The sequence below is a fragment of the Leuciscus leuciscus genome (assembly GCF_965113295.1).
Source record: "Leuciscus leuciscus genome assembly, chromosome: 14".
Taxonomy (NCBI): domain Eukaryota; kingdom Metazoa; phylum Chordata; class Actinopteri; order Cypriniformes; family Leuciscidae; genus Leuciscus; species Leuciscus leuciscus.
In genome coordinates this window covers 37,440,097-37,465,112 of record NC_138738.1, presented here as the reverse complement: position 1 = coordinate 37,465,112, position 25,016 = coordinate 37,440,097, and the positions used below count along the sequence as shown (strand labels likewise).

General features: G+C 40.4%; 1 protein-coding gene and 1 long non-coding RNA gene across 3 annotated transcripts in view; one reads left to right on the top strand and one right to left on the bottom strand.

The window, feature by feature from the left end:
* Nucleotides 1-25,016, top strand: part of col28a2b (collagen, type XXVIII, alpha 2b) — a 36,804-nt gene that overhangs the window by 5,429 nt on the left and 6,359 nt on the right. For both annotated transcript variants that reach the window (XM_082189885.1, XM_082189884.1), the window contains exons 4-25: nucleotides 4,076-4,096; nucleotides 4,268-4,327; nucleotides 5,093-5,146; nucleotides 5,230-5,274; nucleotides 5,373-5,399; nucleotides 6,042-6,086; nucleotides 6,157-6,201; nucleotides 6,288-6,341; nucleotides 12,313-12,381; nucleotides 12,462-12,530; nucleotides 12,621-12,689; nucleotides 13,646-13,714; nucleotides 15,421-15,489; nucleotides 15,584-15,652; nucleotides 15,767-15,835; nucleotides 15,997-16,068; nucleotides 16,144-16,212; nucleotides 22,896-22,967; nucleotides 23,068-23,136; nucleotides 24,477-24,545; nucleotides 24,658-24,726; nucleotides 24,855-24,923. In XM_082189885.1, the coding sequence (XP_082046011.1) occupies nucleotides 4,076-4,096; nucleotides 4,268-4,327; nucleotides 5,093-5,146; nucleotides 5,230-5,274; nucleotides 5,373-5,399; nucleotides 6,042-6,086; nucleotides 6,157-6,201; nucleotides 6,288-6,341; nucleotides 12,313-12,381; nucleotides 12,462-12,530; nucleotides 12,621-12,689; nucleotides 13,646-13,714; nucleotides 15,421-15,489; nucleotides 15,584-15,652; nucleotides 15,767-15,835; nucleotides 15,997-16,068; nucleotides 16,144-16,212; nucleotides 22,896-22,967; nucleotides 23,068-23,136; nucleotides 24,477-24,545; nucleotides 24,658-24,726; nucleotides 24,855-24,923 (1,323 nt within the window). The remainder of the gene's footprint in view (nucleotides 1-4,075; nucleotides 4,097-4,267; nucleotides 4,328-5,092; nucleotides 5,147-5,229; nucleotides 5,275-5,372; nucleotides 5,400-6,041; nucleotides 6,087-6,156; nucleotides 6,202-6,287; nucleotides 6,342-12,312; nucleotides 12,382-12,461; nucleotides 12,531-12,620; nucleotides 12,690-13,645; nucleotides 13,715-15,420; nucleotides 15,490-15,583; nucleotides 15,653-15,766; nucleotides 15,836-15,996; nucleotides 16,069-16,143; nucleotides 16,213-22,895; nucleotides 22,968-23,067; nucleotides 23,137-24,476; nucleotides 24,546-24,657; nucleotides 24,727-24,854; nucleotides 24,924-25,016) is intronic.
* LOC309513835 lies at nucleotides 1,430-2,228 on the bottom strand. The gene is made up of 2 exons (XR_014211542.1): nucleotides 2,149-2,228; nucleotides 1,430-1,859 (listed from the first exon to the last, which is right to left on the bottom strand). It is a non-coding gene; the product is annotated as an uncharacterized lncRNA (long non-coding RNA).

Below are 25,016 nucleotides of genomic sequence, written 5' to 3'. Positions count from 1 at the left end.
TAAAAATCCTTCGACAGTTCCAAATGACCTTGGCTGACGTTTTAAGGATTGCTTCCTATTAGTAGACTGGAATGCTGGATCTTATTGTATCTGGAGTGGTGTAAACCTACAAAATGTCTTTTCTGACCTCTGTGTCTCACAGCACAAAGCATCTGCACATGGTCAGGAAACTTTTACGACTGAATATGTTAGCCAGCGCTGCTGTCTCCTGCTAAAGGTTCCCCTGTGCTTTTCTGATAATAGAAAACAGCAGATCACAGAAGAGACAACCAAGCCCATGACATCACACCATAGCTGCTGGAAAATCCAGCCAGAAGCAGCATTTGATGGTTTTAAATGTTCCTTCCAGACTGGACAAACTGAGATACTTTTCCCAAAAGATTCTATGGTCACAAGTTCAATTGTTACCAACAGAGATCAATGGAACTTGCGACCATAGTTAGATAACAATGCTTTTGGGAAATGCACCCCTGGTAGATGTTGACCATAACTAGTTAGGACTGGTAGGCTGCCTTGGCTAAGCTAGTGGGGGCTTGATTGAGCTGATTAACCATGGGGGTGGGCGATATGACCAAAATCTTATATCACGATATTTAATCATTTTATTTCATGATAACAATATATATCATGATATAGTTAATTTTGCTTTAAATAAAGTTTTTATGATATAAACATTTTATTGAAATGTCATACATCTCATCACCAATTTCAATCCTATGAAAAACTAATACTAGCTAAAAACTAATACTAAAAAACTCACTGAAGTAAACAGTCAGTGATAAAATAGGAAAAAATACAATAATTACAAGCAATAGACGACAAGACAAGACAAGACAAGACAAAAAAAACTACAATAGAACAAAGACACAAATGAAATAGACCAACCTGAAAAATATAAGCACTATAAATAAAAAAACTGCATTGAAGCAGGTGTATTAGGCTGCTGTCACTTTAAGTGTGAATGCACTGATTTAATAACATGCGCTTTCTTTCTCAACCATTTATGTCCACTAAAGACATAAATGACTGTTTATGAAAATACTACTCACAAAGACAAGAATTTTTAAATATAAGTATGTGTATTTGACTGTTCAAAGGTGCTAAAAAGAACTCTAGGCGCTATGATCAGTACTAAATTCAGTATGAGCAGCGGCTTTAAGTGCGCTCGCTTCATGTGTGTGCGCCTCTCAGACAGCGCACGCATATACCAAAATTAGTCCTCTTTCGCTGCTTATTGCACTTAAACGGTTTTAAAAACCACTTGTTTTTAAACCGCAAGGCTTAGATAAGCTTTCCAGACGGCACAGAACGGCAACGTCACGTGAGCGTAACCGCGATAGAGACGATAGTCCACATTTTCAAACGGTTAATCGTGTCTACCGGAATATATCGCTCACCCCTGATGTTTTATCATCGCAAGCTGGAATGCTGTTTTCTTTGGTCATTTCAACAGAGTTAAAGGAACCGTATGTAAGAAATGTATTTCAATTAATCATAAAATGGCCCTGATATGTCACTAGACATTAAGAAATCATGTTCATTTCAAATACTTATATCATTGACAACAGTAGTCCGGCCAGGATATTGTCATTTAAAAGTGAAGTTGCAGCCCTCAACTGATGTTGATGTTGTCATGTTGTGTTTTGGCCTGATGCTCCACCCTCCACCTATCTACCAATCACGAAGTCAGTAGTGTTTCGGCATCCGGGTTGCCAGATCTGCTCTAGTTACCACAGCTGCAGCTACAAACGTGTCGGATAAAAAATGTCTGACGTTACGAAACCTAAAAGACCTCGTTATGAATCCGAAATACGTCGTGACAAAGTCCGAAATAAAACAAGGATTTGTATAGGAGATGCCTTTGAAAGATGGAGACGGCTGAAAACGTCAGCTAAATTAATAGCTGTATCTTTGATATCTGTTTCACATAGTGACTTAGGCTTGTGCTTGTACTTACGTTAATGACAGATACCTACCGTTACAAGTTAGACTAACAGCTACTGTTATAACAATGTACTGTCACATACGAGCGTACATCTTTACGATTATATTTGGCTAATCGCCATTAGTACATTTTTGCGATACATAATTACTTCGCAAAACATCTCTCATGAAGCGTAAACATAATTAACAGGAAAAAAAACGTACTGTGTAGGACTCGTCACTTGCCATTGGAAGCTCCTTGTAACAGCCGACGTTCCTGCTGGATCCTGCAGCCTATCTGGCAACCTCGAGTCAGGGGGGAGGGGGAGGGGATACACCGCTCTACAGTCATTTGAAAGTGATTGCAGTACCAGGTTTGGCCACAATCTTACATACGGTTCCTTTAAATATCTGAGAAAATATCTACTGTATGGCAGGCAGATCCACATTCTCAGATTCGAATGATATGCAGGGTCTTATTTGGTCCAAGCTGGTAGATTGTGGTTGCTTTAATCAACCAGAATACCAGTTTATTGGGCTGATGTTGACCAGGTAGATCTTGATCATGCTGGTCAGAGCTGATCGACTACTTTGACTAAACTGCTTGACCAGTTTGACCACCTTAAACTGTTATTCTTTTCAGCAGGAATGGCTGTTTTTTTGGCTCAATGTGTGGGTGTATGAGTGATATCTGTGAAACAATATCTGTGATCCAAATCCAAATTCTGAGAGTAAGCTGACCAAAATAGTCTACTACTACTCTGGTTTTAAATAATGAATTCATTTTTAAATGTCTTTTTATAATAATTGTATCAGTTTTGTGGATATACCAATGTGTTTAGCTTCTCGACTGTAGATCTGATGTAGTCAATTAGGATTAACAGGGATTTCTTTTGGAACAATGTAGTAATATTCCTCATGTATCGAATGTAAGGTGTACATCTGAAGAATCTGCTTGACCTTAAGCTGGTATGATGGCAGTATTACTGGTATTAGAGCAGAATAACAGTTAGCGGGTTGCAGATTTTGCAAAAGGAACATCTGTTTCTCATTGACTTTGTGCCGGGTCAGAGCTTTAGGGTACTACGAGCAGCATGATCCTGCATGCAGAATGAATATCTCACCTTCTGCACGCTATATTCATGCTCTGGAATGACTGTTGATGCAGGTGCTTGTCATAGAGACAAGAAAAGCACAGTTAGGTGCTTTAATCGAAGGCCAGGAGCATTCAAATGGTCTCGGTGTTTGCATCTGTTAATCAGCTGCTCGTTCAAACTAAGCGTTGCACACACTTTAAGTTACATAGGAAATGCGTCTTTCCAGTGTGTCATTATGTCAAAGGTGTGTGCTGTTTACAATCAAGAAGAAAGCTGCAATTCAATTTCCTTTGTTCTCATGGTTGCCTGTGATTCCCAGATTACGCCATCTGTCTATCATCACTGACTTTAAAGTTTAAACAAGATCTTTTAGCTAAGGAATGTTATTGGAAATGTGTGTCTCTCTCTGTTTTTAGTTTTTTGCTTTATTCATACACACCGTCTAGTCAAATCTGGCATAAGAAACGCCTAATAAAAAATCATCCTGGCATGTGGAACTTCAGGCTTTCTTCCAATATATGATGTCATGACAATTCCGTGTTTCGAAAAGAAACTAAATGCGGGACATTTGTTTTTCTGAAAGTTGTTTGGGACATTTGTACACTTTGGGAGTGTCAGTGTTATTGTTCAATGCAAAATAAGAAAGAAATTGTCCCTCTTTTGGGTTGCTTGATTCTGAATTCCCATTTCTAGATGTTTTCATGACGTTCTGCGACACTTCAGAATATCAAATATTACAATCTCGGAAAAATGTGATTAGTTCGGCTTTATTCTGTAGCTCTGAGGGTTAACTGGGCTTCTAATATCCGAGAACTTGCCTTGACAGCTTACAGTGACTAGTATTACATGTTTAAGGTTAATAAAAAAAGTTAATTAACTGATGACAGCATATCTCAGAGACCGCCTGCAGACATTCACCAACTTTTCAGTTTACGTTAGATGTCTGAGACCAAAACATGGCACAATTTTTGTGTTAATTACATTCTTGAAAATTTCTTATAATTCTTGTGCATTTTTCTTGTAAATTCACCTTTGTCATTTTTGTTCCCTTCTAGACTGAGGTAGCTAATGAAGTGGTAAGTGTTTGTCTGACCACATTCATTTAGGACACTTATTAGTGACATTAGTGTGACTAAAGAGTGAGTGTGTGTGTGTGTGTGTGTGTGTGTGTGTGTGTGTGTGTGTGTGTGTGTGTGTGTGTGTGTGTGTGTGTGTGTGTGTGTGTGCGCGTGCGTGTGTTCCAACAGTGTCCTCTATCCCCAAAATGCACTTGTGAGAAAGGAGATCGAGGACCCAGTGGACCCGCTGTAAGTAATTTAAACACATGCATTTAATATAAATTCAGAGATTTTATGTTTCTGCACATTTTTAATAAAGAGAAGAAACACCCACCCAGAATGATTAAAGTGGCTGAACAAACAAGAATTTTAACTGAACATTTATAAAATAACTGGTTCAGCCAAATATTTCAATTCTGTAATTATTCACGCTTATGTCATTCCAATCCTGTTTGCTATTATTTTTGTATTACCAATTTTTTTGCAGTATATCCACGCAGATGTTGTCCATACAGTGATGATTTAAGATCATATCTGTCAATCTCCACAAACATAAGTAACATAAAAGTACCATAAAATCAGTCCCTATGATGGTCAAATTTTTTTTAAATATTGCAGTCAAATATATATATTTTTAATATTGATAGTATTTTAAAACAAAAATGCGTCATTGCTATTTTAAATAAGTAGCATTTTCATCGTTTTTTTTTTTTAGGTCCAGAATAGAGCACATAAACATAAAGAAATGATTCTGCATTGACTAATTGTACCACTTAAAAATAAAATTCCTCGTCAGACAGTCAACATAATGATTTGGGGCCAGTTGCATAAACATAGCCATTATGTTGAGACTGTGTCTTAAGAAATAGTCTAACTGGTATCAAAATAGACCAATCTACGTTTGTATGTAACTGACTTAAAAAATTAATGAACAGTCTTAAAGAAAACAATTGGGTGACTAACTTATAAGACTTAGCTGTTAATCAAATCATTCTCTTTCTCTGAGAACCACAGGGTAAAAAGGGTCGTCCTGGAGACGATGGAAGTCCAGGAGCTAAAGGACAAAAGGTCAAAGTTGTCTTTAATCAACTATCATATTTGTGAATTATTTATCCCATGTTAACATCTCAAATGTGTTGAACGTCCTGCAGGGAGAGGGTGGTTTCAGTGGATCTCCTGGACGAGACGGGACAGAGGTGAACCTGGCTAGAGCAAGGCCTCAATTCGCTCCATTTTGACATTATCTGTTTGTGTAATTGCTCTTTCTCACCATGTGTTCTGTACTGATCATCAGGGGAAACCTGGATACAAAGGAGAAAAGGTAAAATGATGCATCACAGAAGAAAATCAGCTGATATTACAGAAAAAGTGGAGCATGCTTCTAGCAATGCCATATCATGGGTTAGAAATCCAAAGAATGCATGAACTGATAAAAAAAATAAAAAAACATTGAAATGCAATATGCAAAAAAGTCACATCAGCCAAATGCATAAATGTAAATAAAAAAAATTAAAAAATTGCAATCCTTAATGGTGTACTAAATCATTTTTCTGTTTATGTTGTGCTTTAACTGTCTGTTAATATAGACAATTAAATATATAATTATGAAATATAATTTTTTTTATAAATTGTTTAAAATGTCTCGTTTGTTAGTGGCTTTGGATAAATGTGTTTGCTAAACGAATAAATGAAAAAAAAATGTAATCTAACTCGAGAGATTTGAATGGAATACAAATTATCAGATTTTCCTTACCCGTCTGAAAGCCAAACAAAGGAGTATCTGACTTGCAGAATACAATTTATGTAGAATAAAGGCCACTGCTATGAGTCTATCAGATTAAAGACATCTGTCAAAAGTACTACATATTTACTATAAGTCCAGAAAATTACTTGGCATACCTTTAAATTGTATTGTGTGTGTGTGTATATCCAAAGTGGTACTGACCATGAAACACATTTTTAGGGAGAGCGAGGAGAGTGTGGAACACCAGGAGTCAAAGGAGACCGAGTGAGTGACGCTTCATGCACAATAACATGTTACTCTATGTTTAATTTTGACTGAGTCTGATTCTTTTAAGGGTCCGGAGGGTCCTGTTGGTATCAGAGGAGGTCGAGGGCTGCAGGTATGTCTTTTAAACTGCATTTGTGAAAATGCAAAACAAGCATTGTTTCTCTCTTTCAGTCGTATTTTACCGTGTTCAATCTGCAGGGTTTGCCCGGACCGAATGGAGACATTGGACCAGAGGGCCTAACAGGCAAAAAGGTGAGTCGGATTCAACAATCTCAGCTTTCAAATACAGTAAAGCAGCACTTTTCCAGAGTATAATAAGTATAGGAAATGTTTGGGACAACATAATGCCATGAGCATTCTTCCATGTTCATGCATGATAACTTAAATCCTGTGTATGAGCTTGTAGAGTGCTGACACTAAAAAGATTGACATTAAAACATACAAAAGTTTGGGGTCAGTAAGATTTTTTATGTTTTTAAAAGAAGTATCTTCTACTCATACTACTGCATTTATTTGATAAAAAAACAATAAAAAAAACCCCCCAGTAATATTGTGAATATTATGACAATTTATAATGACTGTTTTCTACTGTAATTTATTCCTGTGATCAAAGCTGAATTTTCATCATCATTACTCCAGTCTTCAGTGTCACATGATCCTTCAGAAATCATTCTAATATGATGATTTACTGCTCAAGAAACATTCATTATTATTATCAATGTTGAAAACAGTGTACACATTTTTTTCAAAATTCTTTGATGAATAGAAAGTTCAAAAGAACAGCATTTATTTAAAATAGAATATTTTCTAACATTATAAATGTCTTTACTGTAACTTTTGATCAGTTTAACTCATCCTTGATGAATAAAGGTATTGATTTACTTTATTTCTTTCCCCAAAAAATAAAATTAAAATTCTTACTGACCCCAAACTTTTGAACGGTAGTGTTTAATGTTACAAAAGCTTTAGATTTCAGAGAAATGCTGTTCTTTTGAACTTTCTATTCATCATAGTATCATGAAATAAAAATGTACACAACTGTTTTCAACATTGATAATAATCATAAATGTTTCTTGAGCATCAAATCATCATATTAGAATGATTTCTGAAGGATCATGTGACACTGAAGACTGGAGTAATGATGCTGAAAATTCAGCTTTGATCACAGGAATAAATTACACTTTACTGTATATTCACATAGAAAACAGCTGTTTCAAATTGGAATAATATTTCACAATATTAATATTTTTGTTTGTATTTTTAATCAAATAAATGCACCCTTGGTGAGCAGAAGATAAAAACATTAAAAATCTTACTGACCCCAAACTAATTTGAACGGTAGTGTATTTTTAATTTTAACACTCAAAAGCTCTAGATCTAGTTCTCTGTGGTGCTGATATGCTTCTGTGTGCCACTAAGGAGAACTCAGAGCTTAATTATTTTCCTGGAATGTTCTTTTTTTCATGCACTGATGGCTGTCATGTTTCAGCCGAGCAACATATTAATGTCTGGACTTGCACACGCAGAATGCATGTGTGTGTGTGTGTGTGTGTGTGTGTGTGTGTGTGTGTGTGTGGCAGCACAGATCAGTGTTTCTGTCTTTGACAGGTTAAGGTGTTCTGCCTAATGTGTGTGAACACAGTAATTGCAGTCTTTAGTTTGTAAGAAAAAATGATGTGGACGTCGAAGATCTCAAAAATGAAGTTTATTACAGCATAGCAGTGGCAAGGTTGTTGTGGAAGCACCTCGGGTTCACCGGCGTCAGAATGAACCCAGAACATCCAAATCTCAAACCTTTAATCCTGTTACAGTTTTACCACTCTTGTTGCAACAGCTTTGGTCTGTGTGTTAATGAAGTTGTGTGTCCCACACCCATTCCCATTCTACAAATGATGATGATCATTTGCTCAGGATGTGATCAACCCAAATGGTGTAGAAACAATTTAACTTGACTTTCTTTCATCTCTATGATAATTAAGCCATTTTGGGGATGAGCTCATTCTAAAACATATTTTGGAGTGGAATCTGGGTCGAGGCAGACTACAAAGTTCAATGTGTCTGACATGAGCCATGTGTCCGCAAAGACTCCCATTGCATCTGCCCAATGACAAATGCTGGCAGACATGTGTGCCTGATATAAATAATAGTCATGAAATTATTTGTATAATGTCATGGTTATTGTTATTTTTCCATTTAACAGATGCTGATATTCAGAGCAGACACATTCAGAAGCACGTGTTTATTTTGGTGCCCATATTAACACAGGCTTGATGACAAGCACACTGACTTTATATTCAGGAAATATGACTGAATCCAGATCCGTTCTTTGTTGATTAAATGCCATTGTGATTTAAATATGATCCCCCTCTTCACCCTTAATGAGAAATATTGAAGAGTGGTTAGGTTGTTTTTCCAGTGATCAGGGACTGTCAAGATGCAAACCCTTGTTGGCTGTAACAGATGTTATATAATTGATACCAAGCTGTGTATTTTGTGCTTGTTTATATTAAAAGTCCAGCATATTATTAAATCTTTTTATTTGGGATATTATTGGTATTTTGGTTACAGAATTAACTGAATTGGGCATTTAATTCAGCTTAAACACGTGTGGCTTTTCTCTGGGCCGCCCCGTCACAGGAAGGAAAGACTAAAACATTTGCTGTGTTCATGCCATGTCGTAATTACCATATTTTCGAGATGCAACATGTGACGTTCTATGTTGTTAAGTTGTCATTACGAGATCTATGAGGATGTGAACGCTTTTTATAAATTTGAATCTCGTGTTGACGGTAATAACGTCATGGCGTGAACACACCTATTAACACATTCAATAGATTTGATCATATCGGCACAATAATATTTTTTTATGCCCTTCTTTAAACACATGATTATCATATCTGCAAGATCCTATATCGATATTTGTAATATTTTTTTCAATTTGTATGTAGATAAACAAATTTCAATACATGCAGTCATAATTTGTTATATTTTTTTATAGTGGGTGCAGGACACTGGCTATAGTTAGTTTATGTAAGTGAGGATAGCAAAGTAAACTGTGACATTATACCCCAAAATTCTTCATACAGCGACTGACTACCAGTAAAATGTATAAAAATTTGGGACCAAAAGTGATTCAGACACTTTGACCTGACCATGTTTTGCTGAAGTGTTTTTTCTTTAATTGCTAATGCGAGCTTTTTACACAGACTGAACAATATGAAGCATTGCTTGGTAATTGGTTGACCTAAATTGGTATTATCTAATTGTGTAGTTAAATTTAACAGCTGACAGATATTCAACATGATTCATCTGTGAGACAGTCTAACAGAAGGATGGACAAAACCAGTGAAATATCAGCTGATTTAATAACTAATGACTTTAATAACTGATTTCAATAACTGAGTTCTTGTCATATTTTATTACCATTTTCTAAACTATAGTGAATAAACTGTGATAATGTGAGAAATGTTGAAGCTGTCTGAATAAATTTTGGTTTGACTGTAAGTATATATTGAGTAAAACATATCTATAGTGCAGTTGCAGTTACACTGGTTTGCAGTTAAATGTCTGCCTCAGCCGGTTTAATTATATAAAAGAATCTGATATACATTTATTTTGAGATTGTATCGGGTTGTTCTGTATAGACATACGGTAATAAATTTGTTTGTGCAGGTCTAAAAGAAGAAGAAAACCCTGCAGAAACCCATACCAGTATAAAACATGTATTAATTTGCTCTAAACTAGTGTTGTCACGATACTGGAACTATATTCGATACCACAGGGATTCGATACCACAACTTATCTCATAAGTTTTTTAATAATTTGGGTAGTTTGGCTGCAATAGCTTACACATAGAACAGGGAGGATTTATTTGAATCTAAATTTACACAAAAAAAGACACGTAAAACAGTCAGTAATAAAATAAATAAACAAACTGCAAGCGATAGCACAAATAGACGCAATAGAATAAAGAGACAAATGAAATAAACATGGCTTTAAGTTTTTCAGGTGGGTCTAACAGTAGTATTCAGGTAACAAATACTACAGAAATTAAAGTAATCAAATATAAAATAACACTGGGATAGTTTTTATTGTAAAAAAAAATACAGATTAATGCTTTCAATTAAAGTTACAGAAGTTTTTGAGTCGAGAGCAGCGAGTGGTTTTCTCGTTGTCTTTTGCTCTTTGATTAACATGACAGAACACAGCAGGTATAACAGGCTGCTGTCACCGTAAGTGTAGCGATACTACAGAAAAGGAGTATTGGAACAGTTTCAGATATTTCAGTATCGATATTTTTGACAACATTGCTCTGAACTATTAATCATGGTCTAATCTGGTCTTTTCAGCATCACTGTAAACCCAGAATAAGTTGGCAAAACTCAAAAAATGTAAGGCAATCAGTTGCCTCAAATTTTTTAAGTTAAGAAATTCAAAGTTTAAGTAAGCAGAACTGGCAGATTTTTTATTTTGTACTTATACATTTTAATTGTTCTTAACTTGAAATGTTTGAGTACACTAATTCATACATATAACTTAAAACTTTCATGTAATCTCAATGTGAACACTTTTATTAGTATAAACGTAGCTAACTTTAGCAAGCTAACATACTAATTTGTTAAAGGGATACTTCACCTCTGGAAAGATGAATGTGTATTTAAAATAGGTCATTTATGTAGAAGAAATGTGAAATTATTTTTGAATTTGGAGCTTTCTAGACTGAGAAAAGCCAGAAAATGTATTTTTGGCTTATGTGGATAAAAGACAACAACTCCCAGAATGCACTTGCTTCGCTGCCCTAGGAGGCCACTCCCAAGCCACGCCTACCGGTAAGAGAGCGCAGTTGAAAACAACAAGGCTAGGCTTCTAGTGAGACTCCGTGACGAGTTTGCCCGGTATTTCGAGAGCGCCCAAAATGTCCGGGATTCGGCTTTTGCGTTGTACAGTCGCCATTCATTATGTTTACTGTGGCGAGCAGGACGAGGCTGAGGGGCGCGGGAGAACGGCGCGAGGCCGGTGGCGTCATTACTGATGAGCGACACCTGTGAGACGCACCGGTCTCGTATCTCTCACGGAGGAGCGGGAATTTTCTTAGCAATGTTAAAACGCACATCAACCGATCACTTGTTTAGCGTTCATGTAAACACTACATTCAGATTCACCAATCGGAATGAATTCAGTTAGATTGAAACAAAAGGTGTGCATGTAAACAATGAATGGCGACTGCAGAAAGAAAAAGCCGAATCCCGGACATTTTAGACGATCTCGACGGCCGGACATGTCCGGGAAAAAGAGGATGGTAACCCCTACTACTCATCTTTCTCCTACTACTCAGTTTTCTCCACAGAACAAGAGCCTATTAGCTTAGCTTCCAAAGAAAGACGGCTGACACTGTGTACATTCTGTGAGTGAGATCCCTCTATGGGCGGGTTGAGAACATGCGGGACAGCTCCTCCTACTGGCTGTAGTCTTTAGCCTCTGGCCCAAAAAAATTTCCAGACAAAAAATACATAAATCTCTCGTTTCAGGGGGATATGAGGGTAGAAAACACGGTAATTCAAAAAAACTACAGGTTTTCTACTAATACAAGGCTTAATGCTAAATCCTGAAGTATCCCTTTAACAAGTTAACAATTGTATGTTATACAGTAGCACTTGCTGTATGAGTGCAGTAATATGTAGGTTTTATTTGCTCTCAAATCAAGCTCATGCACCACTCGTCACCATGATGGTCACTATCCTAAAACCAACATTAACAGAATTCTTCTAAATTAGCATAACAAAACATTAATCACTACTAAATCTCCCACTTAACATTAATCTTGCACAAAAAAAATTATATTACACTTAGTTTTAGCATTTACTCTCCATTTTGAGTGCCATCGGCAAAGCATGCTGGGAAATAGACATCCCAGTCGTTTCAGTTAAACTTAAGATCGTCTAAATTAAAAGAAATAATTTAATAAAACTCAAAACAATGAAACAGTTCAGTTTACTTAAAATATATCAGTTCTGTGAACTTGAAAGAAAAAGAAAGTGCTAAATACTCATAAAAGTTAATTTGACTGAACTAATTAGTTTAATTTAAGTTTGTCCTACTCAAACCAGTTATTTTGAGCGTTAGGGTTTACAGTGATGTCTGAGATAAGTGGAGAGCATTGCGTTCGCAGATTACACTTATATTGGATCTGTTGTCATTGTTCTGAATGGTTCTGCTTCTTCAGGGGGAGAGAGGCTTTCCTGGACCACCAGGAATACAGGGCGAGACTGGCACTGGGCTTCCTGGACCAAAGGTTGGCCTGAATTATATATATAAAAACCTATGATATCTGGAACCCAATGTGATCATAACGTGTGTTTTCTCAATCTGTAGGGTGATGTGGGGTTCCAAGGCAGAATGGGTCCTCCCGGGCCTCCTGGGCTCGGCGAGCCGGGTCTACCGGTAAAGATGTGCAATTTCTTAATGCTCACACTAGGGCACAATCGACACCGAACACAGTATAAAACTCTACCATCATGTTCACCTCTACAGGGGCCACAGGGGCCGCAGGGTTTGCCTGGAGAGAAGGGCCCTACAGGAGAGGGTTTACCGGGGCCAAAGGTACACACATCATTGCACACAATTTGAAGTGTTTTCATAATTTTTTCCGATTCAGTGTGCATGAGTCATATCAAGGCTTTTAGGCAAGGCAAGGCAAGTTTATTTATATAGCACATTTCATACACTATGGCAATTCAAAGTGAAGAAATACAAATATTCACAAAATAAAAGCAAGGAAAATTAAAACAGTTCTTCAAAATGCTTTACATAGAAAGAAATTAAAATATCACACTATGGCAATTCAAAATGCTTTGCATAGAAAATAAGCACAAAATAAAAGCAAGGGAAATTAAAACAGATAAATGATACAGTTATAAAAATGAATTAGAGTCAAATGAATTAAAGTAGTAAAAAGATGATACATAGAATAAACTTCTCATCTGGCAAAACACCGGTGAATCTTATTTTGCATATAGTTTTGCTCTTTAAGGAGGTTTAATTTTTTTTTTTATGCAAGCCGTGTCGCGTGGTTTATATTAGAGAGCCTTTGAAATGTCTGACCCTTGTGTCCTTATATTCCTGAGCAATCCAGGATTCTTTCATCTGTTTTTCCATTAAATAACGGAACATAATCAATCCTGCCGTCGTTTGACTCTGCATGTGAAAAATGCAGGGTGTGTCAAATACTGTTTATTTATGCGTTTGGCAGATGCTTTTCTACAAAGCGACTTAAAGTGCAGTTAGTGAGTGTTAGCTTGGAATCGAACCCATGACTTTGGCATTGTTATCGCTCCAGTTGAAGTGTGTTGGCACTGGGCAGAATGAGTGATTTTAACTAGTGGTGTTTGTTAAGGCAACCATTATTAACAACCACAACATCTTAGCAACCATGTAACAACTCCCTGGCAACTACTCAGATACCGTACACTGATACACTGAGACAATTCAACTCAGAAATTGCTAGTATATTTCAGAAATAATAATTATTTGATGGTTTAAACATTTGTCTTTCACAGGGTGAGAGGGGTCTGGAGGGGCTGAAAGGACCCAGAGGACCAGCAGGTCCTGGCATTAAAGGAGACAAGGTAAAACATATAGATGGGCTTTCAGTGACACATCGATGGCATAATTTTTTATTTTTAGGTGAACTATTCCTTTAATCACTTTTCTCTCTCAAGCTCATATCTCATGCATGGGTTTACTGTAAGTGTTTTTTTCAGAAAACACTGATGCGGATTCCTTTCTCAGTATTCATCCACATTTGAAATGTTCTTGGCTGTAAAAAGTTTGTGTAATGTTTTTGTAGGGGTGTGCGATATAACCAAAATCTTATTTCATGATAGGAGAAATTTTATTTCACGATAACGATATATATCACACTATAGTTATTTTTATTTATTTTATTTGTATTTTTGTTATTAAAAATAATGAAGAAGCAAATTACAAACAATAGGACAAATACAGTATAACAAAAATAAGAATTAAACAAATTAAGTTTTTCAGGTACAATAGATGTATTTAACATGCAGTTAGAAATAGTACAGAAAATGAATAATCAAATGTAAACAATAAAATACTGCATAATCTTCACTTTATAACTTAAATATAAATGTATTCTTTTTAAAGCTACAAAAGTTATTCAGTGAGTGATTTTCTCTTGATGTCACAGAGAGCTGCAGGTATATTAGACTGCTGTCACTTTAAGACCGATTGCACAGATCCAGCATACTGATACACATCTAGCTACTTTCACTTGAGAGATAATAGGCTGTGTTTACATGAATACTCCACATAATGTGCATTTTGACATAATTGCGCGAAAGGGAACTGAACGAATTAAGTTATTTTTCACAACTAATTGCACTTAATTAACATAATTTTTTTAACATCAAGTACATCCCGATCTTTATTGTCTCATTCATGCATTGCATCACTAAAGTGTCAATAGTGCTGTGCTACTCATATATAGGGTATAGCAATCTATAGCAAAATCTTGAGTCTGATAAAACATTAAAAACTGTCCGTGGAGGTTGCATCTTTTTTGTTTCTTTTTTTGAATTTCTACAAAGATACCGTATAGGTGCGAATGAAGAGATCGCAAGTTGCAGCAGCCGCGAGGACAGTGAATGTGCAGGCAGTCAGTCGTAATGGAGTAATTGATTGGTCGCGGCACTGTGTGCAAAAAAATGCTTTGGCCTAATGTATGATGTCGGGTTACACAGAGCAAATCATCTACACAATTATTTAGTTTTCTTATTTAATGACCGGCAATTTAGTTGTAATAAGCTGCATAAGGCTTATTAGCGTTAGGCTATAGCCTGAAAGGTCTGAATTACACACTGTTACAACAGTCATTGTTTTTTTTGTTTTTTTTTCACAATGAAATTTGAGTTCATGATTTTAATGTTGTTTTTTTGTGGCAGACTAAAGACTAATGACAGACTGTTGATCTTTGAATAAAAATATGTTTGGTTTAGGTTTGAAATTCATTCTTTTTTTGTAGGCTATGTAGTCTAATATCATAATTGACATTTTATGCAATCGCCACAATATATACAGTAATATCGCCCAGCCCTTCTTATTTGCACAGTTTGCATTATTGAACCCCTCTCTGTGGATGTTTGGAGGAACATGTCACAGCATGCAGTGAAGTCAGTTCTCAGCCTGTGGCCCAGACATATGAATAATATCAATGTTGTATCTACTACACATTCCAAATCATTTTAAAAACTAGATTGTACATGAGCTGACAAATTTGCTTATGCAATATATTTGTGTTTATTCCCTTCAGGGTGATTTTGGTCCTCCTGGGCTTCAAGGGCCAGTTGGGCTTCCTGGAGAAGGGATCCAAGGACAGAAGGTGCTGACAAACTCTGTGCATGATGGCATAAAAACGTTTTGTATATCCATAGCCAAGAATGCATTGATCATTTATCACATGGTGATTGTTTTAGGGTGTGGAAGGACCACGTGGACCCCCGGGAAGCAGAGGCCCATCGGGCGAGGGCTACCCGGGATCAAAGGCAAGAGTTTCCCATCATGCTATAAACACAGTCGCCAAATAGTATTAGGTCCTGGATAAACGTTATTTGATAACATATGGAAACGTCTCTATGTTTGCAAATGTGCTCTTGAAGGGTGACCAAGGTTTACCAGGTGAGAGTGGTGCACCAGGAGAGAGAGGAGCAGGAGAACCGGGAGCTAAAGTAAGTCTTCTTCACTTCACTATTAAATCTACAATCAACATGAAAACATTTGTGTTTTTATATGCACATTAAAGAATGTAGTTGGCTTTTACAGTGTATATATGTGTATGCTCAACTCCTAATGATCCTGATTTTAAAGTATTGTCTCTATACATGTGTAGGGGGAACCTGGAGCTCCAGGGTTTTCAGGATTACCAGGATTACCTGGGGAAGATGGAGCTCCAGGACAGAAGGTACCAGTCTCACCTCAGTCAGCATCAACACATCAGAAGAAGACACTCATTGCTGTATCTCTGTGTGTATTTCAGGGAGAACCAGGAGCCTCTGGATCGAGGGGTCCTGAAGGGGCAGCAGGAGTGGGCATCCAGGGTGAAAAAGTATCTCTTTGACTTTTATCATCTTGATAAAATTCTAAAATCATCTTGACCCTATAAAGCCTACTGTATCATATTTAATAAGCACATTTCTAAGGCTTCTAAATTATCAGGATGATCAAAACTTTGCTGTAGAACCTGTTGCACACAATCTACTACATGATTTCTGTCGTCTGATTGTTGCTGTGAAATCTTTTATATTGTTAGTAATGTTTCAAAATGAAAGTTTACTGGACTGGACTTTGGTTTACTTGATTATCTATACATCATTTTTAGAAACATCATGGTAAAATTTGATTATCAAATATGATCTATCAGGCTTTTAATTAACTTTTATTTGTTTATTATTGCATTGCATTATATGATTTGCCCTCCACAAATACAACTACAGAGCTTTGATCATAAAACTAAGCATTTAAATATAATTTTACCGAGACATATTATTGGGAATATAGAATGAAATCTGATATTTATATGCATTTTATGTAAGCAGTCTGTTAAACTATTATAAAAATCCTAATCATAATTTTATCTTACTTTTTGGTCACATGCTATATGAGCCATAAAGGTTTGATGTATCAAATATGACTCTCAACAAAAAACACACATGCAAACTTTTTTTTTGTCTAAAGGTTCAACAAACGTACTCGGTTACTAACGTAACCTCGGTTCTCTCTAGAAGAGGGAACGAGTACTGCGTAAGATATCTTACGCTAGGGGAAAATCCTTTTCCGCGAGATATTGAAGCCAAAAATTATCCTTAATTTTGTAATAATGCAAAACGCGTTGCAGCAGCAATGCAGACATAGGCGAGACAGCTCGCGCGCCTATTGGCTGCTCTGCGGCAACTGCAGCAGCCTATCGAGCGAGGCCTGGCGTGACGTCAGACCCAATCAGGGCACTTCGCGCCCGCTGCGTCACGTCCCGCCGAAATGGGCGTGGTCTAGGCCTATAAATATCGCTCGCAGGCAGCTATTATCTGGTTTTTCATCATCGAAGCAACCAGAGCGTGTGCATGCACGGCAAGATACGCAGTACTCGTTCCCTCTTCTAGAGAGAACCGAGGTTACGTTAGTAACCGAGTACGTTCTCTTACGAGAGGTCTCTCGTACTGCGTAAGATATCTTACGCTAGGGGACCCAGTGTAAAACGCCGTGCATGCTGAGATCTGACACCAAAGACCCAAGGGCGAAAGCCCGGGGTACATATAGTGCACAATCACTCAGTGAACTCACAGAGAGTCCGGGAAGAAGGAGGGGTGCAGCCTCACTTTTCCACATAAAGTAGCGTTGAAGGGACGCAAATTTCATCATACAGACAGGGCGGGGTACGGCCTGAACTGATGGGAAAAAATGTGGGTCTTACACAGTTTGCCCAGCTTTAAACTGTCGAAAATTGAGCTGTGCTCAGTAAACGCAGCATTCTGAGCTGAACGCATCAGGTCAGATAATACTGGTAGTTTAGACCGACAGCAGCCCGGCCTGCAGGGCGGGAACCTCTAGGTTACAAAACCTTATAAATGTAGACGGGGAGGCCCAGCCTGCCGCCATACAAATATCTTGCAAGGCAATCCCACTTGACCAAGCCCACGAAGAGGCCATGCCTCTTGTGGAATGCGCTCTGACACCCAAAGGGCACTGCATGCCCTTGGAGGCGTATGCCAGCGCTATAGCATCAACTATCCATCTGGATAGGCTCTGTTTCGACGCGGCTAGTCCCTTAGAACGTCCGCTAAACGAAACAAAGAGCTGTTCCGTCTGTCTGAAAACAGACGAGCGAGACACATAAGCTCGTAATGCCCTGACTGGGCAAAGGAGGCTCGCGTCTCTTTCCTCATCAGGGACCGGTAGGGCTGACAGAGAGATAATCTGCGCCCTAAACGGTGTGTTGAGGGATTTTGGAACATAACCGTGCTTAGGTTTGAGTATAACTTTTGAGTCATTGGGCCCAAACTCCATGCACGCCGCGCTCACAGAGAGCGCGTGCAGATCCCCTATGCGCTTCACCGAAGCGAGAGCCAGCAAAAACACCGTTTTGAAAGACAGGTGTTTCAAATCGATTGACTGTAAAGGCTCAAATGGCGCACCTTTCATGGCTTCCAGAACCGTAGAAAGGTCCCATACGGGGACTGAGGGAGGTCTGGGAGGATTCAGTCTCTTAGCTCCTTTAAGGAAGCAGATGACTAAATCGTTCCTTCCTATTGACTGACCAAGCGTTGTTTCTGAGAACGCTGCTATAGCCGCCACATAAACTTTGAGCGTGGAGGGGGCCCTGCCCCCATCCAACAGCTCTTGTAGGAAGGAAAGCACCTCCGTCACATCACAATTTGTGGGTGACACACCACGGGCTGTGCACCAGCCCGAAAACACTGACCATTTCGAAGAATAGAGTCGTCTTGTAGACGGAGCTCTAGCCTGCGTGATCGTGTTTAATACTCCTTTAGGGAGTCCAACATGTACCCGTTGATGGCCCAGACATGAAGGGACCATAGATCCGGGTGAGGATACCAGATCGAGCCGCGGGCCTGTGAGAGGAGATCTCTCCTCACTGGTACTGGCCACGGGGCAGTACTTGCTAACTGCATCACGGCTGGGAACCAAGGTTGGTTTTTCCAGAACGGTGCTACCAGCAGTACTGAGCATCCTTCTTCCCTGATCCGTTCTATCACCTGAGGCAGGAGAGAGACGGGGGGAAAAGCATAGAGCGGGCGGCGGGGCCACACATGGGACAGCGCGCTCCTGCTCTTGGAGAAAAATTCTTGACAGTGAGCGTTTTCTTGAGACGCAAACAGGTCCACTTCCGCTCTGCCGAATTTCTTCCACAGCAGTTGGACTGTCTGTGGGTGTAGAGACCATTCGCCTGCCGGAACATTGTTCCTGGACAGTCTGTCTGGTCCTATATTCATGATCCCTGGCACGTGCGCTGCTCTGAGCGAGCGCAGGTTGCACTGAGCCCATACCAGGAGGCGTTCTGCCAGCCTGTACAGTTTCTCGGATCTGATGCCGCCCTGGCGATTTATGTAGGATACCACAGACATGTTGTCCGAACGGACCAAGACGTGGTGACCTTTTATTTGGGGACAAAAACGCGTCAGCGCGTTGTCTACTGCCAGCATTTCGAGGCAGTTTATGTGCAGGAGTTTCTCCCGTTCTGACCACTGGCCGAAGAACGGTCTGCCCTCGAGCAGCGCTCCCCATCCCGAGGTGGACGCGTCCGTGGACACCACTTTCACCCTCGAGGAAGTCCCCAGGCTTACACCTGATTGGTACCAGTCGTTCGCTTTCCAGGGTTTCAGAGCTGTAACGCATTTCTGATTGACCCTGAGGCGAAGCAAACCGGGTGCCCACGCTTTGCGTGGGACTCGCGCTTTCAGCCAAAACTGCAGCGGGCGCATGCGGAGCAGACCCAGCTGGAGTACTGACGATGCTGAGGCCATGAGACCTAGCATCTTCTGAAATCTTTTGAGCGGGACAGACGCGCCGCAGCGAAAAGAGTTCGCTGTGCGTCGAATGTCTACCGTGCGCTGTTGTGATAGTCGCGCTATCATGGATAGTGAGTCCAGTTCTGTGCCCAGGAAAGATATTTTCTGACTGGGTGACAGGGAGCTCTTCGCCCAATTGACACTCAGACCCAAATCCTCGAGGTGATCGAGTAAAATGGTCGTGTGTTCTATGAGCACTGCGCGAGATTGCGCTAGAATCAGCCAATCGTCCAAATAATTCAGCACTCGCATGCCTCTCATTCTGAGGGGTGCGAGCGCCGCGTCCATGCACTTCGTAAATGTACGGGGTGCTAGGGACAAACCGAACGGCAGGACTGTGTACTGATATGCCTGGCCCTCGAAGGCGAATCTCAAATATCGCCTGTGACGTGACGCTATCTGTATTTGAAAATACGCGTCTTTCAGATCTATTGACACAAACCAATCTCCTTGGCGAATCTGCACAAGGATTTGCCTGGTCGTGAGCATCCTGAACTGTCGCTTCACAAGCACTTTGTTCAGTTGCCTTAGATCTAGTATGGGTCTGAGACCCCCGTCTTTTTTCGGTACCAGGAAGTATCTGCTGTATAGCCCTCCCTCGCTCTGATCTTGAGAGAGAGGTTCTATGGCCCCTTTGCTCAATAGTTTCGTCACTTCGGCTCGAAGTAGATGTGCTACTTCTGTTTTTACCGTGGTCTCGACGCGCGCCACATAGCGGCGAGGGCGTCGGCGAAACTGCAGCGAATAGCCTCTTTCTATAATGTTCAGCACCCACTTCGAAACCCCGGGTAGCTTTGCCCATGCGTCTGCATGGATAGCTAGGGGTCGAATACGAAGCGCGCTCCGCTCGCTCAGCGATGGAGAAGCTTCGGTGTGCTGCAACACAAGCGTGTCGCTCGTGACATTTGAGGCATGGGGCGCGCTGATGACAGCGGGCAGATTGCCAGCGCTCGACTCCTCTGCGGTGGTTAACCGCGAGGGGGAGGGCTGGGCGGTTCCCGTGGGAACTGTCATGTCTATGTGTGGATGTGGGCGCGGGGCAGCGGGCACATTTATCACACCGAAAGCATCGTTCGCTTGCGTGAAGCGAGTGCACGTTGGTTTCGTTTTTACAGAAACCGTGAGACATGCATAACGTGGTGTTAGTGGGCACTGGGTAGTGGGCACATTCACCATGTTTGAAGCGCAATCGGTCTGAGCCGATTCATGTGCGCGAGCCCTGTGTGACGGGCTGTGCTTGTGTGTAGAGATGGGCACTGGGCAGTGGGCATTCTTCTTACACATAAAGCACCATCGGCCGTGGCCGGGACACCAGAAAAATTCACACTTATGGGATTTATCTGGGTAGCCGTAAAAACGGCGTTTGTGTGCAGGCAAGCGGGTGACAGAACCGACTTGTTTACTGCAGGATACACTGGAACAGTCACATTTACTGGAACTGAACGAGCGAGAAGTTGCCATAGAAACAGAGAGCGTCAACATGCTGGCGTTTATTGCAGGCCTGCGTGCATTACAACAGGCTTGTTCACTGCAATATTGACATTTCCAGTCGCCTGAATTTCAGAGGGGAATGGGAAATGTATAGGAAAAAGGAGGTTGGTCCGTCCGCAGCGGGACCAGAAAAACTCCCTTTTTTCCTTACGCCAGTGACGCACGGAACACCATAGAAACGGTGTTTGGGTGCAGGCGAGCGGGTTGTACAACGCGCTCGTTGGCTGCAAAATACACATCTGCAGTCGCCTTTTCAGGGAACTGACAGAGCAAGCATTGACGGCATAAGAGAGCGTCAACGTGCTGGCGTTTGTTTGCAGGCATGCGTGTATTACACCAGGCTTGCTCACTGCAATACTGACATTTCCAGTCGCCCGAACTTCAGAGGGGAATGAGAAATGTACGAGAAAGAGGAAGTCGGTCCGTCCGCGGGGGGACCAGAAAACGCTCTTTTCTCCTTTCGCCAGTGACGCACGGAAACCATAGAAACGGTGTTTGGGTGCAGGCGAGCGGGTTGTGCAACGCGCTCGTTGGCTGCAAAATGCACGTCTGCAGTCGCTTTTCAGGGAACTGACAGAGCGAAGCATTGGCGGCATAATTTTAACTGCCGCTAGACCAGGATTCGAACTCCGGTCTCTCGTGAGAAAAACCAATGATTCCGCCACTGAGCCACAGGGGGGGAACGCAAAGGTTTTCGGATGCACGAGCATATAAGAGCGTCACATGCTTTCTTCGGCGTATGCTTGCAGGCGCGCTTGTATTAAAAACAGGCTCGCCTGCTGCAATATTGATATTTCCAGTCGCATGATCAGGGAACTGGGAATATGTATGAGAAATTGAAGGTCAGTCCATCCTCGGAGGGACTAAAAAGGCGGAGGAGCAGTCTCGGAGAAGGATGCCAGGTGAGTCCTCAGAGTCACCATAGGCAGTACCTAACTCGCAGTGAGGGCAGTCGCCGTCAGCGAGTGCGAGAGCTGCGTGATCAGGAAAAGGGGCGTCTTGAAAAAGACGCCCAGCTCTTTTAGTGCAATGGGAGTGTGTGTCGCGGCGGCGAGCACACACACATACATAAACACAGTAGCAGAGAAAGGATATAATGCCGGAAAGCGCAGCAGGAAGGCAAGGAAGGCGGCGCGGCCAGCGACTTCAGTGACTCGTCCCGCTGAAGGTGCTCTCTTTCAGACGGCGCGGCTTCTTCTCCAGCTCCAGCGATGCGTGTGCTTCGCTTGAAGGATGAAAAATCAGATAATAGCTGCCTGCGAGCGATATTTATAGGCCTAGACCACGCCCATTTCGGCGGGACGTGACGCAGCGGGCGCGAAGTGCCCTGATTGGGTCTGACGTCACGCCAGGCCTCGCTCGATAGGCTGCTGCAGTTGCCGCAGAGCAGCCAATAGGCGCGCGAGCTGTCTCGCCTATGTCTGCATTGCTGCTGCAACGCGTTTTGCATTATTACAAAATTAAGGATAATTTTTGGCTTCAATATCTCGCGGAAAAGGATTTTCCCCTAGCGTAAGATATCTTACGCAGTACGAGAGACCTCTCGTAAGAGAACTGTTTAATATGGACTTTTATTTAATATGTTAGGCTTTACAGGGTTAAAGACCCCATGAAATGAAATTTGTTGCGTGTTCTTGTTTCATTATGGTGTTTTACTGTGAACGCCAGCTTGATGCTTATTGATGTAGTGTTTTGTTAATGTGATGTTGTGCAGGGTGATCAGGGTCAGCGGGGAATCCGTGGGTTAGCAGGGCCATCAGGAATAGCTGGACCCTCAGGGTCAAAGGTGAGTGAGATCAGTGAATCTGGAAGATTTTGTCTTTTGGTTTATTATATCATACAAAATGAGTTATAATTTATTCTGTTTTCAATTAATGTCTTTGTAGGGAGAGCCTGGCACCCCTGGGCGACTGGGTTTACCTGGACTACCGGGACGTTCTATACCAGGACAAAAAGTAAAAGCTTTTCTATTTAAGTTTTTTGGTATTTGCACTATAAAACAAAGAAAACTTAAATTTAAAGTTACTTTCAGACTTTTGGACCACACAATATATAATTAATATATAATATATAATCAAATACACAGTATGTTGGGACATATCGAGCACCTCCTCCACCTCCTATTGGCTATTTAAAATAGCCAATAGTGTTTTGTTTATATCACAGCTCGGTATTATATATAGCGCATTTATGTGCCATTATATAATGCATATGTGCCCTATATAGTGCATTATGTTCCATTCAAAATAGTAATTGTGTGAACAAGTGACCGATTTTAGCCACAGCTTCAGCGTCTATTTGTAGTGTAGGGGGCGGAGCTTCAGATTCTAGAGAGCATTTGATTGGACAGAAAATCTGATCAGAAGCTGAAGTGCAGAGTGATGTCATCAAAATAGTTGATCCATATTGGCGGAAGTGAGAGACTGTAAGCTTTGAACGCTTATATCTTCTAAATGCAAATTTTGTGATTTTTTTAGAGCTCACTAGCTTATAGATAACCGTACGGCCAAGATACTCATACTAAAAGCCAAAAAAACTTTCATTTTGATATCATGGGGACTTTAAAGTGCCTAATTATATCTGCTTTTGCGAATTTTACCTTTCATGTAGTGTGTAATTGAGCTGTTTGTGAATGTAAAAGGTCTGCAAAGTTTTAAAGATCAAAGTGCACGACAAATAAATGTATTGTCTCCTAAAAGAAAGAATCAATTCTGAATTGCTGATACGAGTCGTCATCAATTCCAGTCTCACTTCCTGTTACAAACCTATGTAACAATGTAACACATTTGCATAATGGTCTTCATTGGCTGCCCGCAAATAATGTCTACTTTGATCCTCAGACACTTTAGTCGTAGCTGAGACTCTAAGAGTTAGTGTCGACATGTCGAGAAGACGATGTTTTCAGCTGCGAATCCACTTTGCATGAACTTCAAAAGGATAATTGATATGGAAAAACCAACGGCATTGTTACTGTTCATATCACTGTGTATCAAGCTCTGAAGAAGCCTCCGGAGCTGAAGTTCAGATATGGTGATATGCATTTCGTTTCCAACATGCGCTGTAAGCGGTCAACCAATCATAACAGATTGGGCTGTCTAACCAATCAGAGCAGAGCAGACTCTCATAAAGGAGGGGTTTAGAGAGACTAACTCATCGAACAAACAGTTTTTAGACTCTTTGAGAAATGATGTGATGTGCAATGCATATTATGAGAAAATTAAAGTGTTTTTGACCTTGGATGCATGTAAACCTGTTGTAGCAGACTTTAAATTAACATAATAATGTCTCATTGTAGGGTGACTCGGGCCCATCGGGTCCACCTGGTTTAGTAGGAGAGACAGGATATGGACTTCCTGGACCAAAGGTACATTAATTCTTATTTATTGTTAAAGTTGTAAAATAAATATTTTACTTTGTTATTAATGATGTCAGTTCTTGATCAAAGTTCATTGGATAGCTCATGCTTTATTTCTCAGGGTGATCGTGGTGATCCTGGTCCTCTTGGTCAAAGCGGCCCTAAAGGCGACGGCTATCCTGGTCCCTCAGTACGTTAAACATACTATTGAAATCCCTTTCATGTTCATGGCATCATAGAAATCTTCATTATTCAGCATGAGGCTATATTTTGTTGTTGTTGTTGTGTGTGTCATTTGTTTGTTGGCTTCCTTTTCAGGGGCCTCCTGGTCTCCCTGGTCTTCCAGGAGAACCTGGTCAAGAGGGCATCGGAATACCAGGACCAAAGGTAGGATGGTTATTATGTGCCACCCTAAAGCAGATCATACAAATGAATATTATGAACATATAGTGTGTAAACACAGATATTTTATCGTGACTG